Source organism: Lupinus angustifolius, chromosome LG17 (genome assembly GCF_001865875.1).
Source record: "Lupinus angustifolius cultivar Tanjil chromosome LG17, LupAngTanjil_v1.0, whole genome shotgun sequence".
Taxonomy (NCBI): domain Eukaryota; kingdom Viridiplantae; phylum Streptophyta; class Magnoliopsida; order Fabales; family Fabaceae; genus Lupinus; species Lupinus angustifolius.
The window spans coordinates 3,693,445-3,711,179 of NC_032025.1; the positions used below are offsets into that span (position 1 = coordinate 3,693,445).

General features: G+C 33.7%; 2 protein-coding genes across 4 annotated transcripts; both read right to left on the reverse strand.

Annotated features, from left to right (window-relative positions):
- LOC109331762 lies at positions 4,854-9,042 on the reverse strand (the record flags this gene model as incomplete). The annotated part of the gene is given in 6 exon segments (XM_019566467.1): positions 4,854-5,192; positions 5,832-5,942; positions 6,511-6,662; positions 6,742-6,942; positions 7,171-8,217; positions 8,729-9,042. Coding segments are annotated over 6 exon segments (1,710 nt in total). The 3' UTR covers positions 4,854-5,131.
- On the reverse strand, positions 10,814-15,537 carry LOC109331850 (pectin acetylesterase 8-like). Of its 3 annotated transcripts, XM_019566609.1 has the most exons (15): positions 15,213-15,537; positions 14,918-14,984; positions 14,503-14,589; positions 14,055-14,215; positions 13,877-13,959; positions 13,417-13,546; positions 13,248-13,327; positions 13,029-13,115; positions 12,824-12,948; positions 12,662-12,722; positions 12,511-12,564; positions 12,345-12,422; positions 11,921-12,026; positions 11,544-11,689; positions 10,814-11,182 (listed from the first exon to the last, which is right to left on the reverse strand). In XM_019566609.1, exons 4-15 carry the CDS (start codon positions 14,179-14,181, stop codon positions 11,051-11,053), a joined length of 1,209 nt encoding a protein of 402 aa, XP_019422154.1. In that variant the 5' UTR covers positions 14,182-14,215; positions 14,503-14,589; positions 14,918-14,984; positions 15,213-15,537; the 3' UTR covers positions 10,814-11,050. The 3 variants fall into 3 exon arrangements, with proteins under 3 accessions (XP_019422154.1, XP_019422155.1, XP_019422153.1); XM_019566610.1 differs by lacking the exon at positions 14,918-14,984 and having other exon boundaries at positions 14,503-14,616; positions 15,215-15,537; XM_019566608.1 differs by lacking the exon at positions 14,918-14,984.

Below are 17,735 nucleotides of genomic sequence, written 5' to 3' on the forward strand. Positions count from 1 at the left end.
GGAAAGGATTTATCTTAAGATTCAAGGTCAAGTATGAAAAATTAATGAGAACTTTTGGGGTGTGAAATATAAAAAATTCTCAAGTCCCATGTAGAAGAGTTTTGAAAAAAAAAAAAGAACTCTCAAGTCACATATAGGAGAGACAAAGAACTTGGAAAAAATCTATGTTATAAATAGAAGCCCTCCCTTCATATTTTCTTGTCCAAAGTTAAATGTGTTTTCATTCATTTTCTTTCTATGTCATATTTTCTGCTTACGCATTTCTGGCAAACTTCTCCCTATTCCTTTTTAATTTCAAGAATTGACACTGATAGTCAGATGGAGGGAAAAGAATTGACACGGGTAGCCATATTGTGGGTATTTCGCTAATTGACACAGATAGTTATCTTATGTTGGGTGTAGGGATGGCAACGGGCGCGGGTAGTGCTTTCCCATGCCCAAACCTGCAATATTTGTGGGTACCTGTGCGGGTAGCGGGTATTTACGGGTACCCAACGGGTTTTTAATTTTAATTATATATTTATATAATTTGTAATAATCAATATGTAAAAATAATTGTTACATGAATAATATGATATTTATATGATAAGAGTATCATAGTCAAATATGTGTAATTTATTATGAAATAATAATAAAGTATATTATATATATAATCTTAAAATAATAATAAATATATATATAAATTTAACTAAAAACTAAATATATAAATTTGCGGGTACTTGCTGGGCGGGTATCACAAAACCCGCTCCCGCCTATAAGATACTATCGCAGGTACCGTTGCGGGCATTTCCACGGGTACCCACGGGTCGGGTTTTTTGCCATCCCTAGTTGAGTGTATTCGAGATCGGTTCTTACAGCGTGATTGATAGCTTGTTTGCACATTTTGGGCAGTCATGAAAAATCTTCACTAGAGCGACCTAGTCATATGATGTGAACCGAAATGAGCCAAAATTGGATCATGTTGAATTAAGAGGCATTGGTGGTCCCATGACAAGGGCAAGGACCAAAAGAGCATAAAATGCACTAGGACCACTCATGGAAAGCGTCAAGGATAGTGTTCCAAGATCAAACCAAGGGAGTTCTAAATTCATTCATTGTGCTACTTTGAAAATTGGCAAAAAAAAATGGAAAATGTTGAACATGGTGGTGCCCCAGGACACGGCTAGGCCGTGTACGCCTATGTCTGAAATTTCCCAAGATTATAATTGAGACACGATCGTGTCCCAGGGCATGGTCTGGCTGTGTTTACCAAAAAATTCGGGAAAACTTGTGGCGTGCCAATTTTAATATTTCCTAATTACTTTTTGATGTTTTAAGCATGTTTTCATTAGTTTGAATTCAGAATAAAGGCATGTTTGAAGAGTGAACAATTGACATTAATTACAACTACCATTATTAAAGCCGGAGAGAGGTTGCACTTAATTCATCAGATTGGGAACTCAAGAATGATTAATTAAGGATGTGATTTTCGTGCAAAGTCTCCACTCACTTAATTCATCTGAATGGGGAACTCAAGCTTGATAAGTGAGAGTGTGATTTTCGTGCAAAGCCTCCACTCAATTAATTCATCCGAATGGGGAACTCAAGCATGATAAGTGTGGGTGTAATTTTCGTGCAATGCATCCAGCCAATTCTAAATGCACAATTCAAAGTCTAAATTGCTTCCTTAAACTCGTGGGGACCATGACATTCAATGATGGCCGAATTTCTCCAAAGAATTAAGGAATCCTAGGCTAAAGTGTATCACTTCTTCATGGAAATTCAAAGTATATTGCATTTTGTAATTTAATTATTTATGAATTCCCATGTGGGATCTTTACTTGCTTTATTCTGTGTTAATCATGGTTGGAAAAAGATCCAATGTAACCAGCCATGAAGTAGGATTAATCTAACACAAAATGAGTCTTAGTTCATAGTAGGTTACATGGGGAGCCAAGATGGCTTGCCTATAAATGTACTTCAATTTGCTAAATGAAAAAAAAAGGTTGAATTTGAATTTTGTTTTGGAATTGATTTCCTTTAGTTGAGCAAGGGCTCCTAAAACCATTCTTGGCTGAACCAAGAATTATCAATCTTATCAAGGATCTTTCCTCGTGACGATTATCACTTGGCTTATCAAACAACTCACTTGTTTGTGGCGCCATCATCTTCATATCTTCTCCATTTCTTTTATCCAATCAAGTTTATTTCCGCTGCCTAAATTTACTCTATTTGTCTCGGCCAAAAATAAAGCTAGCCTAGGCCATGTTTCAAGCAATCTCGACTAAAGGTGATACACCATCCAAGAACGATCGTGAAATGAGAACCACCCCAAAGGAGATTCGCGTCATCGTGACCCAGCCAATAAATATTATCTTATGTCATTTAGAATTGTTGCAAGCTACGGTAACAATCTGTTTCATAGGTTGACATAACCAATGCACCCTCTGGGGTGTGTGCAACAATTTACGGGTGTTGATAATATTGTCTTCAACTTTGATATCTTGTGTTGCCTGGGTTCTGCATCTTGCATGCTGATAAGCACGTGTTTTCTAATAACCCTAATTAATTAATAGGGTTTTTCACTTTTTTGAATACTACTAATGTTTACTTTTACTTATAAAGAGAAAAACTTCTCACTGATTACAAGACCTATACAATAAGCTCGTCCTTAATTGTATGATGAAATTACCAATGTCATGGAATCGATTTAGTTAAACACAAGAAAGCACGCTTATTATTGTTGGGGTCTTTAGCAAAAGATTTGTCTAAAATTTAAAGATACTGATGGAATCTTATTATTGTTGGGTCGTTAACATCTATTCACATAAATAAATCTTCGTAGGGTACATCTTAGTCAAATCTTATCATCACAGTGGTCTATTCAGGGGTATATGTTCTATTGTTGTAAAGTTATGCTAGAGTTGCTTTTAGCTTTGATTTTGTATAGAATGTGTACGCAGGGAAAGAAATATAGATGAAGATGAGAACCTTGTAATTAATTTTTTAGGCATATTATAAACTATCATTGGAATTCTTCTCTGGATTCTTCATAAGGGCACTAAAAACCACAAAGTAGCAGTGCATGGATGTTGTTGTAGGAAAGCTTTAGATGTCTGATTGGCACATCTCCACAGGTTGTAATGTTTTATCATGCATGAATTTGTCTAACCTTGTTCAATATAATAACTGCATATTAATTAGAAGCTTTCTTTATGATTGCGTACCTAGACTTTTTATTTATATATTACAGTTTCTGTCTGATTCAATAGTGGCCAATGTAATAGCCATATACACTAATTGTTAGTGATTAGTGAATTTGGAATTGAATATCGTTACTTTTTTTGTCCCTACCATTCTTATATTCAGAGAGGGGAATAAGCCATCATATATTTGTTTGCATAGCATAGAAAAAATAAGAGATTTGAACTAAGTGAAGCATATTAAAAATGCAATTGAAAAGGTCTTAATGAAGGAAACAAATATTAAGGAAGGATAAAAAACTATTTATTAAGATTTTCAAGGATGATCATGATTGTTTATATTATGAAGAGCTTCACACTAAATAAAGATGAGAAAAATTGTACTTTTTACGTAAGATTTAAAAGTTAGAAGTAAAAGAAACTTTGGAAATCAAAGAGAACTAAGGCCTAAAAGGTTCACGAGTTGTTAATTAGATCATAAAATTTAAGAAGATCACAAACAAGTAAAGTAGAAACATTTTAATCATTATTTATAAAAAAAACGAAGATATATAGACTTGTCCAAATTACATGAGAATTAAGCTCAAGAGTTATACTCTAACGCTATGTGATATCATAAGTGACTTAGGTTGGAACAAAAAACATGTATTATTAAATATTAATTTGGTTTTATGTCAAAGAAGTGGATCATCAAGATAAACTTGTTATGATTAATATAGAGATACCAAAGGAACTAAGGGCAACAATGGAATAGAAAGCCTAAGTAAATTAGCCCCTAGCATAAGCCTACTTTCCATTGTAAGGCCACATATTTGTCGAATACAATTATTGGATGCTAATATAACATTTATTTAGTTGGTAGTAGATATGAAAATTGAAAGAAATCAAATTCTGGTGATCCATTGCCACCCTCTGCGCTCCAAGTCCAACCAAGCTCCGCCACTGACTTAAGATAGACATTTTCTATTGATAAACTGTGATCCAAACACCTTAAGAATTTCAATTTTAAATAAATTTTTTTTTGTTTTTTTACCAACTTCCCAATCTACCTTCATCCATGGTCGCACCAGATCCAGGCCACCATCTTTGTGTGCTATTGTCACATCTCCGTCTGAGCCATAATGGCTGGGCGAAGGAGGCACCACAAGGCAGGCCAACATGGCAGCGAGAAGGCACGACTTGGTGACAATATGGGAGGCAGTGGTTGTGTTTCTGTATCGATATGCTTTCAGTGACTAAGCATGTAATTTCTATCTAAAATGATGAATAACTACACTCTCATGGACCAATATAATTATTCCGGGTTGTCATCATGATTGAAGAACAGGAACCAGACAGTGAAAAAGTAACTAGGTAAACAAACCTAGTTATACAAATGATTGTTGTAGTCTAGTTGTTCTTTCAGGTGAGGTAGGAGTCAGTCAGAAATTACTACTATTACTACTTTTTTCTACATCAATAAACTTATCAACTTTTCATCTATTCCTCTACACTGCTAATATGTTTCTTTTCTCCCTTTCAAAAGTGAAAAGAATATCACACATTCACACGCGTGCACAAATGTTACATTTGCTTCACTGGCCTACAGACAATGAGAATGTTATACTGCTTCAGTCAAAGATGCTGCAATATCACTAAAGATGAAAAGTCATCGTTTAACTGTTACTTTTGTGGGGCAAAAGAAAAGGATGTTGGATATAACATGAGCACCTTTTCTGAAACATGTTCACAAATAGACAATAGTCCCTCTCTTTCACTTGGTGATGGAAGCAGAGGGAGCTACTAGTTCAGTCTATTTCTACAATGCTTTCATGTTTATTCAGTAATTCGAGTGAATAATCATTGACAACAATAATGAATGCTAGCAGAAAAGAAATGAACTTATAATAGTCACACATCAGTGTATGTGGATATACTTTAGAGGAGATGCTGATCAACAAATTGTCACTTTAGTTCTCCGTTGACAATGAATCAGATACACAGATGTCACCGCGACATAGTGGGCATACCCTGTTTATAATAATAATAATATGAAGAAAAAGTTAGATACATACATATATATATATATATATTTCAAAACATCATTATCATTAGCACAAGTTGAGTTCCATATAAAGCTAGTACATAATTATTACACAGATAGAGGAGAGTAACATGGAGCATCATGGCATATATAGCTCAGTAAATTTTTTACAGAAAGGATCTCTTAAAAGTTGTGCAAATGAAAAGATTTAAATCCATAACACCAAGTTTGGCAGAAGGGTATTTAAATTTAAATCTTAAAGGGCTTGACTGCAGGTTGATAATCTCCAGAAATTTGGGAAGATGCCCATATAAGAGATGGCATAGCATTCAGTCAGTTTTGCTAATGTCCAACCATTACCTTACCAGCATATAGTTTTGCAAATATTTAGTTTTATGGTAAAACTTTATCCAACACTACACTTGCTATTTTTTTAGAGTGTCTTCAATACATAAAATGCAAAACTCACTAATCTATATTCTTTATTGTTCCGTTCCACCTACTACAAAGGTTCCAAAGCCTCAAAATGCATTAATACTTAAAGCAGTAAATTGGCAGGACTAACTTTATTAACCATTTAGTTAACCACAAGAAGACTCAAATCCATATTCTCTATTCCTGTGTACCTGTGAATCTCCTTCAACCACTTGTCTATACATGTTCTATGAAATTCATGACGGCAAGGCAGTACTCGCATGCTGTCTCCATCCTCATACTCGGCAAGGCATATATAACATCTGTGAAATTAAGATTTAAACAAAGGTGAAGAAAACCCATTAGTGTGATCCATTATTAATGGCATGCCTACACAAGATTAAGTTTAATAAACCTAAAAAAATTATAAAAATAAAGAAGAAAGGCAAAATGCACATGTGCATACTGAATTACTGATTACTGAGTAGAACAGAAAGTATTACAACAGGTGCAGGTAAAAGGCCCTACTCCGTTGCAAGCCTCTAATCATCGGGAAGACTCAATGTTAGCAGGCCATGGGAGAGTGAAAACTCAATTATAAGTGAGACAAACACATCTTGAACCAAAACCTCAATGGAGTGGTTACATGAGTATTCTCTACTTATAAACTCTTTCACTCATCTCATAACTTCACAGTTGAATACACCCAACAAAAACAAATGATACTAAGACAAAAAAACTAATGAGTAATGAGAATCTCAACAAGTACATATAAATCCATATCACAAATCCTGAAATTTAGAGCTAATTATGCTACAAGTGCAACAACTCGGTAGTGAAGTGGCAATTTTATAAAGGAACACCAAGTGGTGTGTAAACCTGAATACTTACTGTACAGCATCTTCTTGATATTTGTTCAACTTTGTGTATAATTTAACAGGCAAGGATTCCACGACTTCATTAGGCGCAGGAACAGATCCAATAGAAGACACAGATGGGCGGGAAGATAATACCACAGGTTGCTGGTGAATTTCGTCCACAACCTAATTAGAATATGCACAATTATTCATGTATAAATATATAATGAAAGACAAACAATACATTAAAGGCACACTAACTTACCTCAAATAAAGCTTCAGCTAACATAACAATTCTTGATATACTAGCTCTAGCATTGGTATCATCATTTGAATTGGTACTACGTTCATGACTGCTGATTCGGCATGAACAATGACCATTTCTAAGTTGACCAGACAAGATGCATGATCTTTCATGTCCAGAAAGATTTTCAAATCGGCTACCCAACCTCTGAAGAGCACGAACCTAAACCAATTTAAATGTAGATGATTAACTTTAGGGGCATGACAAAAGAGATCATGTACAGATGTTAACAAACTCATTACTATGCTACATGTAGGTGTGCCACATTAGTTTGAGTACAAGCATAACATTTTCCCTGTGTTTTATTCCCTATTATAAGGTTATGCTTCTTGTAAGGTAATATACTATAAAACCATCAATTATCACTCAAAATTTACAAAGTCTACTAACCCGTGACCGCATTCTTCTTCTACGTTCGAGGAAATTAGATCTATGTTCCAGTAGATCCTGATACCTAGTTTCTCTTGATCGTGAAGTCTCGACCTCATACTCTTGGAAGGTAAACGAGGAGCTAGACATAGTAGATGGAGAATATCCAGATGTGGAAGGAGAACTTACAGCATTAGGATCAGATGGTGACACTATTGTATCTCTCTCCCCTACTTGTCTTCCATTATTCTGACGAGCATCCCTTACTTCTCTTTCTTGTTGCAAAGGGCAAAAGGTGAAATCAGACAATGTTGATCGACGGAGAACTCTATGACGAAGCCTTCCAACACTTAAAGTTCTTGTAAAATGAACATTACGTTCAACATGATCTCGAACTCCACTTCGTCTATCAGTATGTCTAGTCTCAACACTTTCAGACTCTGTATGAATTTGTGGAGTAAACAAGTTTAAATCCAGCACTTCTCTTGTACCATCTCTATCTGTGACTACATCCTGGATAGGATAAATTGCGGGACTTCTCTGCAAGTTTTGAGGCGAACCCAGTGCTGGGGTGATAGATCTTAAATTATTAGAAGCATCTTCATGATACTGTACAGGAACTCGATTAACAAAAGATGCATTACGTGAGTCACTACCCTGTTGAGGTTCATTTCCATTAACCAAGTTGGCAGGACGCCATGAATGCAGATTAAGCTCATTTTCATTGTCAAATATTGAGGGGCTTGCAGAAGAAACAGGACAAGGCCTCGATGACCTCAAACTGGTAGTTCTGCTAAGTCTGAAGCTTATATTACCAGGAATAAGACTTAAGCGAGAAAAGAATCGACTTGAAGGGTTCAAGGACTGAGATGAAGAAGTATGGGCAGAGCTGCTGTCGGTTCTGGATGCAGTGTGATCCCAGTCATCAAGGTTGACGTTAGAGGGCATGCAAGGCATTTCACCAGATTTAACTTTTCTAAAAGAATCTATCTTCACTTCATCTGGGTCTATTTCGTTGTCACTGGTGTATATAACATCATTTCTATTTACTTTATTCTGCTCAAAAACCTAAAGCATGAGTTACAAATGACAATTAGTGCCATAAACTTTGATCACTCAACCAAAACTGTCATTAATACAAGATGAAAATAAGCTCATTTTAGCAGTGTTAATACGTCGTCAAATTGACCTATGAAAATAAGCTTGAGTTATGACATTCATATAAGCTATTTATAGCTTATTTCAACAAGCTTAAGAAATTAAGCTCATTTTAGTATATTGCAACAAAAAACTCAAATAATATAGCATCCGACAATGGGTAAAAAGGAACAGATAAACTGCATGAAAATCTAGAAAATTTTATCCTTTCTAAAAATATAATTTATCTAACACTGAACAGAGGCATAAAGCAAGTAACTTCTGAATCCTAAACAATGTGATCCTTGTAGCTACCTCCATATTACAATCCAAAATCAAAGCCACCCCGAAATATAACACATTTTAAAAGAATAAGCAAAAAAATCAAAGAGATTGATTCATAAGCTAAAGGGTAATAAAACCGAAAATATTGCTGAATTACCTCGTCATTATCACAATCATGAGATCCAGATGTTGTTCCTAAACAATAAGATTGGAAACCTCCGTGGCTTTTAGATCGACCCTTTCGGAAACTACCAGAACACGACGATGAAGTGCTTTTGCTGCCATTGGACCCCATTATTGATCCGAAAAATGCCTCCACAAGTTTCTAGAAGAAAAAAAATGCTTTTTCGAATACCCAATACGCCAAAGAGTAAAACCCAATCCTCAAATTTTGTTCTTTTTGAGATCCCAGGTGTTTCAGATCTACAGAGGTGGCAAACTAAAGTTGCATTTTTTGAATGGTGTTATGTTGCATTATATGTGAAGAAGAGGGTCGAATTCAAATAAGAAGAGGATGGTTGAGTGTGTGAGGGGAAATGAGTAGAAGGGGTTGGATTTTGGTGGGTGAGTAGTTTCTGCATTTGAATGAGACAAGCCAACTTCACAGGGAAACGGGAAAAGAAGCTTTTTAAATAAGGAACATACTTACATCCTTCCTTGATTTATTTATCCATGCTCTCTTATACCTAATCCTGCCATCAATATGGTATTGGTCTAGTCGTATAAGGTCAATAAATTTTATGAGGTTCGAATCTTAATAATGACATTGGTGCGAGGAGCGACACTTATTAGGACACAAAAGTTAAGAGATATTTTGATCGTATAAAAAAGATCTAGTATACAATATTCGTCATAAAAATAGGACAATCCATTATTGGAGATCACTCAATGAAATATGAAGAGATTAGAAGTATTCAATCTTAGTATGTAAATAGAAAGACTTTTTTCATTAATTGAATTCATAACTTCTTAATCACTAAGTAATAATTAACCTCGTAATTACTAAGTAACAATTTTCTTGCCTCATGTTCACCTATTATAATTGAATACCTTATACCCGGAATCGACATCTGGTAGCTATGGTAAGGAAAGTATTATGAAATTGGTGAGAAGATTAATAAAAAAAAGAGTGGCATTGTTATGTTCCACGGTTTGAGGATTTGAAATTTAGTTTTTGATGGTACACTATGTGATGCGTGTCTTACATACAATCACATTCAATTTGTCATAGCCACATGCATGGCTCAAGTGATAAGGTCCCTCCTGTGGAGCTGCCTCAACTCGCATCTTTTGCCTTTACTTTGAATCATCATTATGATTGAACTTTCAACTACTTTTGGTCTCTAAGTATTTAGAGACATTATTGATACTTTGGATAGTTGATTTATATTTTCTATTAATTAATCATAAAGTATGTTTGTTTGATATTGCTAAAAATTAGGGACACTAGCATAACCTTTTATGATCTCAAAGAGCAGCTGAAAATGAAACACATTGTTACATCATTTTTTTTTCATGATAAATAGCAGAATCTATTGGTTGTTGTTGTAAACACATGGTTGCAACAAATTGGCTGAGATAAAATAACCACAACCATGGGGCCAAGGCAACTTCTCAATAACATCTTTAATGAATGAGTAATGATTCTCTATATTAATAGAGTGATAAATAATATATAACAACACATTTATCCGATGAAATTACATTTTTATCATTAAAAACATGGAAAAAAACAAGTATTTGTCTCTTCATTACTTGAGAGGATCTTTGTTCTTCATGAATATACCCCGTGATATTAAACAAGAGAATGCATGTGGTCCCAATCCTGTGGAACTAACAGGGAATGCGATGAGCCGATAATTGAACCTTGAAAATTTATAGCATTGATGGAACTTGCTTTTTTTCCCTCCACGTGACATCACTTTCTTTTTCCCCTTTTTCCCTTTGTCTAGTTGTTTCTGTTGCTCATTTTTTCACATCTTAAAGTTGGTTAAGGAATCAAAGTTTTTTGTGTCTTAAAGAAAAGCATGAAATTCTCAACTTCTTGCTTTATGACATTAATATTTAGTATACTTGAAAGTAGTGTTCCATTGCAGAATATTGCAACTTAGCTCACCTTGTTTGATAATTGTGGAAATTTGGCCCTTCTTGCTGATGCATCTTACATTTTTAAGTAGTATCACATTTTTCTAACATTCAGATAAAATATAATAAATCCACTTAACCAAATAACAGATACATGAAGTTGAAACAACATAGAATATATTACATTCTTATTAAGATTATAGTTGTGACATAAACAATGATGGAGGGGCACCCAACACACAAGTATGGTGCAATAGCAGCATGTCCTTATTTTGCTAGCTTGATAAATCATAATCAAATTTCTTTTCTTTTTCTTAACCAATAAGCAATTAAACCAGTAAGTATGGTTTATAAGAATGATAAAAATCTATGTATAAATTTTCATGAAATGAATCTATATTCCAGGGTTGTCGTGCCGTGGATCAAAAATTCGGTTGTGGCAACTTGGATTGCAAGGATAAGGACAATCTATCTGATGGAAAAGCCTTCTATCATAAAACCAGTCTGCTACTGCCTTTGCAATTGTCTGCAGAATGTAAATGTGATGTTATTATGTAAAGACAAGAATTGTAAAACAAAAGCACACAAAATGCTCATGACATGTTATATAGTTGAACAACTATTGTTGTAGAGTCCACTTGTTTAAGCTTTTTTTCTTGCAAAAAAGTGTTTTTTTATGAAAAACACAACTTCTTGTGTTCATATGCTTGTTTGGTTGAGTTTTTACTAAGAATGTTTAGTTGGGGAGGAAAAAAAATATGAAATTCAGTATTGACAAAAAGTGTGCCAAAAAATGTTTATTGAGTATCATTTTTCAAGAACCTAAACAAAGGGGCCCTTAATCTTTATGAATGTTTTCCAAAGGTATAAATAATGCAGTCTCTTACTGTCTTGGCCAGGAGCGGAGAGTCACTTGTGAACCATGTCTCTTGCATTTCAGTTTGGCAGTGAGCATAGCAAGAGTCTATAAACATTCCTTTAGATTGAGAGTTCCCTAGCACAGTCAATGCTCTTAAGAATTCTGTCCTGAAGCCTGAAAATTAACTCATGCATAAAAGTGAAGTCATAAAACTGCTGTCAGAAACAAATTGATATGAGAATACTAGATCCTATAGAAGACTGTTCTTCTTATGCCAATATTGTTAAGGTCTATAAACAAATTTGAGATAGGCCTGACAAGTTATAGAATATAGACAGCTTTGTAAGGATGATTAGAGACTTATCAAAATTCCTTCAATGAGTTTATTAAGATCATAGTAATTACCTTGCATTGTACCAAGTTGATTGGATGAGCAGTTGTTTATATCAAGCTTGCAGCTATGCCAATGGCCAAGAGGATCAGCAACACCCGGTGCCAAAATGTTCTTAATCTGAATCAAACTAATATTGCTAAGGTCAGGGAAAAGACTAGTAGAAAAAACATCAAATGATAAGTTTAATACGAAGATGAGTTATCAAGAACCATTACCCATTTTACAGAAGTTTTATTTTAGAGAAAGCAAAATCTCACAGTAAATCATGAAATATTTAGATAAAGAGTATGTAGAGTAGTCTTGGATCAATTTTTTATAATAACCAAGATAATTTTGCATATACAATTATTTAACCTATTGGTTAAGTAAAATGATAGTAACCAAGATAATGTATGCAACTAAAATGATATTTCTTGAACAACTGAAAAATCTGACCTGCCATGAGTCATATGCCGCATTTATAAGGAAGATTGGTGTAGCGATTTGTGATACAAAATATTGCGGGAAAAAGCACTACAATATTGTTTAGGAATCAGAAGTATTAGTAACATCAAAGAAGGAATAAAAAAGATAGAGGATGAAACTATAGTTCAAAACTCACCAGCCCTGGGCTGAGTCTTGAAATGCATGATGGAGGCAAATTCCTAGCAGAGCCCTAAAAAAGGATCAAATAATAATCAGACAATTTAATCTCCCTTGAATAAAAGCTTCGGAAAGCATCTTTCAAATGAAAAGTCGGAAAGCAGTAGTACATGTGTTGCAACAATTTGACTGAAGAACTGTTCAATGTGTCGTGTTCCAGCGACATCCCTTCTGTTGTGCAACAATAACATAACGGTTCATAAAATGATCTAAGGAACTCTTGAAGTTTCAATGAAAAAAGGCCAAGTAAAATTCAAACAAAAGGAACTAACGCATTGATAAAATAACCAGCGTCCGAGATGCATTTAACTTGAGCTCGTGTAGGTAATAGTGCTCGAAAGCGATCACAATGCAATATTGAAGTCAATCCTCCAGCTGAACATCCAGATATAATAGCCTGTAGTATAAGTTCCAATGAGTGAATCAAAACATCACAAAGGAGAAAAAAGAAAGTAGCAAAAGATCAATGTCTCCCACGTTTCGAGCATTTTTCATTCCTTTTGCGAGTAAATCCTCGACGACAGCAGTAAAAACCCTTGCTCCTCTGAAGTGCAACTTGGTTACCTGATTTACATATCACATCATTAAAACCTCTCCTAAAAAAATAACAGGACATAAAAATTTACTAATGGTTATTGACTAATATTTTGCTTGAAATTTAGTTTTTCGAGTTGCTTTTAGTTCAGCAAAGCTTACAGGATTTACTGCTTCCACATCACCAGTAAATGATGCCCCATCACAGTACCTAACCTTGATTCTGTTCCAGTTGTAGAAATCTGGAATTTATAGCATTCATTAGAAATCTGAACAAAATGTTGAGTGCATCAAGAGAAACAAGGCCTATTTATTGAGTTGTAGGAAATACCTGGATTGAACTGGTGCTTGTTACCTAAGATTCCAGAAAAGGCAATTTGCTTTGCCATTTGCTTGGATGAACCTAAACGATTGTACTTTCGAGAAAGGCAAGTAGTGACATTGTTGCACCATCCTCCTCCCTAAAATATCATTGAATTAAAGTTCATTGCCTATAAAAGAGAACCTTCTATGACTATATTTGACATTTAAGAATCACTACACAAATAATCTAAACTTGAACTCTATAATCTCAGTAGGCCAGTTATCATGGCTAGAAGGTTGCATGTTCCAACAGAGAAAAACAATTTGTGATGTCCTACTTCTTATGGAATTGGAATTATTAACAAAGAAATAGTTTTACTCATACATGTAAAAGGAACAAATAAATGAATAATAAAAAATGAACTTGATCATTTCTTGGTAAAGACTATAGACTTATTATTGATGGCAATTTGCAGAAAGGAACACACCTCAAATTGAACTAACCAACTATTAATCCCTGCACCAAATCCCTTATCAAAATGGTAAGCTGGAGGACTCCCATCCAAACAAACTGCACAACATTTTAAATTTCAATTTCCGTAAGCATGAGATAAAGAACAAAATTAGTAAAGTTCACTAGGATCAACCACAACAAAGATTCCTCACCGGCTCCTTTGGCTACCGCATTTCGGACATAAGTGATTGGTACATAAGAAGAAGCTTCTGTCTTCAGTAATAGGAGTACACATACTACTATAAGGTTTAACCTTTGACCTATTCTTGTGCTCTCCATTTTGCACAAACTCACCAAATAGAAAATGATAAACCTATCAATAGAGAAGAGATAAGTAGAAGTATAATCAATAGAGCATATACTTAATTGACATAAAGGACATGATATCATTTGATAAAAGGCACATAGTAACATCCTGGTCAAATAATGACACATACTAAAGGAAATCCTTACACTAATTAACTGAGGAATTAGTTATATCATCTTTCCAACCAATTATCACTTAAACCTACCATTTACCAACAAAAAATCTACTATGTGTTCTTGTTATTTCAGAAATCAATGATCAAACCAAATAACAACCACGAGGAAATATGATACCTTTGATATTTCCTTCTGCAGTTGTGTTATCAGAAAAGTTCTATCTGGCTTTCAGAAATCCTTTGCAACTCATGGAGAGTGGAGACCCTTAATAGGAAGAGAAAAAAAGTTATCCTTTTTGAAATCTTGCAGTGGCAGATTAGCAGACAAAAAGGGAAATACAAACAAAGAACATGCAATGAAAATCATGGACAATGATGTCACCTAGTCAACCCATGTTATTTCAAAACTATAAATAACTAAACTTCATATCATGGTCCAAGAATAAGTGAATTGCTTCATCCATTGGGTGCCAGAAAACTTAACCAATTCAATGAACAAATTAATCTAGTGAGTCTTAACCTCTGATATTGCATAAACAATCAAGCGAAACTAGCCCAAATGCCCTATTGGTTCCTAAAAATGGAAAACTCACCAAACTAGCATTTCCATACAATAATATCATATTGAACCACAAAAACAACAAAAGCCAAAATATCAACCTGCAAAAGTACACAACACGTATCTCCCATAAGTATCACAAAAAAACCATTGATCCTATTCCAAATTCCAATCCAAAAAACTTATCCTAGATTGGTTCTAAAGCCAAAAACATAAACTTTAACCAACCCCACAAACTAACAATTGATAAGAGCTATAAAAACAATAAAAATAACAGAATGTGTGTATGCAGAAGTGATGAATATGTTTATGAATCTCAGTAGCTTTACCTGGAATGAAGAATGTGAATGAAAGAAGCAATGGTTGAAGGTGAAGCTTTATAAAATGGTCCAAGAGGGAAAGGAAACACAACTAACAGAATGTGACTACTAACTAGCAATGGTTAACAAAACCGGTCCCTTTTTTAAAGGAAAATGGTCACAAGATGGTATAAGGAATGAGAATTGTTGCACCTAATTTTCTTTCTATTGTTTAAGGAATTTTGTTGTCAATACATGTGAAAAGATAACAGTGCAAAGCTTTAAGCTTTGGTTTTCAGTTTAAGAGGGTAGAAGAACCAAGGAGCCGACACTCATTCCCACTAAAACAACACTTACAAAATGTGCAATTTATTCTCCACGCTTTCCTATTCAGTTAAAATAATTACAAAAACATATATCACCAGCAACATTATTGTTAACTCGAAAAAAGAAAAGTAATAAAAATGAATTAGTGATTGATGTACTGTATGAATTTTAAGAGATATTTGGAGTGTTTATGAAATCTTACTTAGTTGCTTACTGTTTTATAATATAAAATGGTGCATTGCTCCAATTGATTGGATCATAAATCTATATATTTCTGTCTAATAATCTTTTTAGTTAATTACAGTTGAATCACAGTTGTTTTTTTAAGATTGTTCTAGTTTGTAAGAATTTTTGACGACAAGAATCCTTAAAACTTAGCTATATAAAATTTATTAGAAAAATTATTTGTTGTTTATATTTCGACATGTTAAATATATGGATTCAGTATATATAATTAATAGTGTAAGTGTTTTTTACACCATCAACAAATCATATATCATTAATTTATTAACTCTATTGACTATTGATTCAACAACAAAAGTAATATAAGCCAATAATAGATGATATGTTGACCATATAAAAAACTTTATTATATCAACGAATTGATTTTAAACTTTAAGTATAGTGCTGGAAAGAATAACGAGACAGCTAATGGCTTATATCAAATATTATACTTGAAAAAATCCAATGAAAATGAGTATCATCGTACTGTTTAAGAAACATGTTACTAGTATTGGATATATATTATTATCCACACAAAAAAGGAGTTTTGCACAACAACAAAAACAAGATTGGTGTGAAAGAAAAGTGAATCTTATTAGTATTATTGCGCGTCCTCACATCAATGAGTGGTTTAAATGTGCAATATTGGCACCGACTAAAAAAACAAAGAAATTGGATGCCTCATGCCTACCTTGACCTTGAGCCATGCTCTCATGATTCATCATGGTGGACATTTTCTTACTATCCTTATTTCAAATATATAACTAATTCAAAATTAATGTTGGGTGTAATATATATGTATTATTAGTATAAAAGTTTGTATACAATCAGTATATTATTTATTTGTATTACTATTTTGTTGAATCAGTAATAATTAAATATAAATGATCAGTTGTATAATGATAGTGTATAAAACTTTTTATATGATGCATAAATTGTTTTCTCATTAATGTTTGTCTTTGACAATATTTTATGTAATATTTAATTATCAAAATAGGTTTTTTATTCTCACAACGAATCATGTCTCATTGTTAAAGCATAGGTCATTAAGAGTATACTCCTATGATGCTACAAGGCTATTCCATGATTGGGTTACCCAAACATAAAAAAGTGAATCCCATGATTGGATAGGAGTCAACATGGCAGGGGTTTGTTTGTTGAGGGTCAGTTACACATTAAGGTATGTGGCGAAATATTCTTAGTATAACCAATAATACTTTATTATTTTATGATTAAGTAATTAATTTTTTTTGAAGTGTATAATTATTTCTCTTAATAAATATTATTGTCTAGAATTAAATTCTTTTATATCACTAAATATTTTATCGATGGACGAAAATGCATATTAATTAATGTTAGTTCAGTTGACACTAACTACATATGTATATTAATAGTAATGTAATAATTTCCTGATTATTTTTACTATGTCATATAGATTAAGAAAAATAATAATTACTCTCAAATTTATCAACAAAAATGTCAATGTTTCATAAAATATTAACATCCATATATTGTTGTAGCCATTATCACGAGAAAGGTAAAATTATTTATTAAATACAAGTAAGTAATAAAAACCTTGTAAAATGTGATAATACAGGAATGTACTTACAAACAAGTGGCACGCGATTGACGGTGACTTCTTAAATGCCACATTCATTTATTTTATCATTATTTCACTGAACAGTGAACACTAACCATAGGTGGTTGCACTTGCACTCGCTTCAAGAAAAATACTTGTCACCCTTTCTTTGTTTCTCGAGGGAGATTTTATAAGTTTTCCTCGGAAAAATTACCGGGATAGTGTAGTTTGATAGTGTAGTCAAACTACACTATCCCAGCTTTAGGGTACCTTTTCAAATAATTACGGGATTTGGGTATTTTTCTGAAAGTCGTGGACCCTATCCACGACTTTGCCATAGTCGTGGATGACAGGCACGACTCCAGGGGAAAGTCGTGGACCAGACCCACGATTTCCCTTTAATTTTCTCTCTCCTCACTGAAATC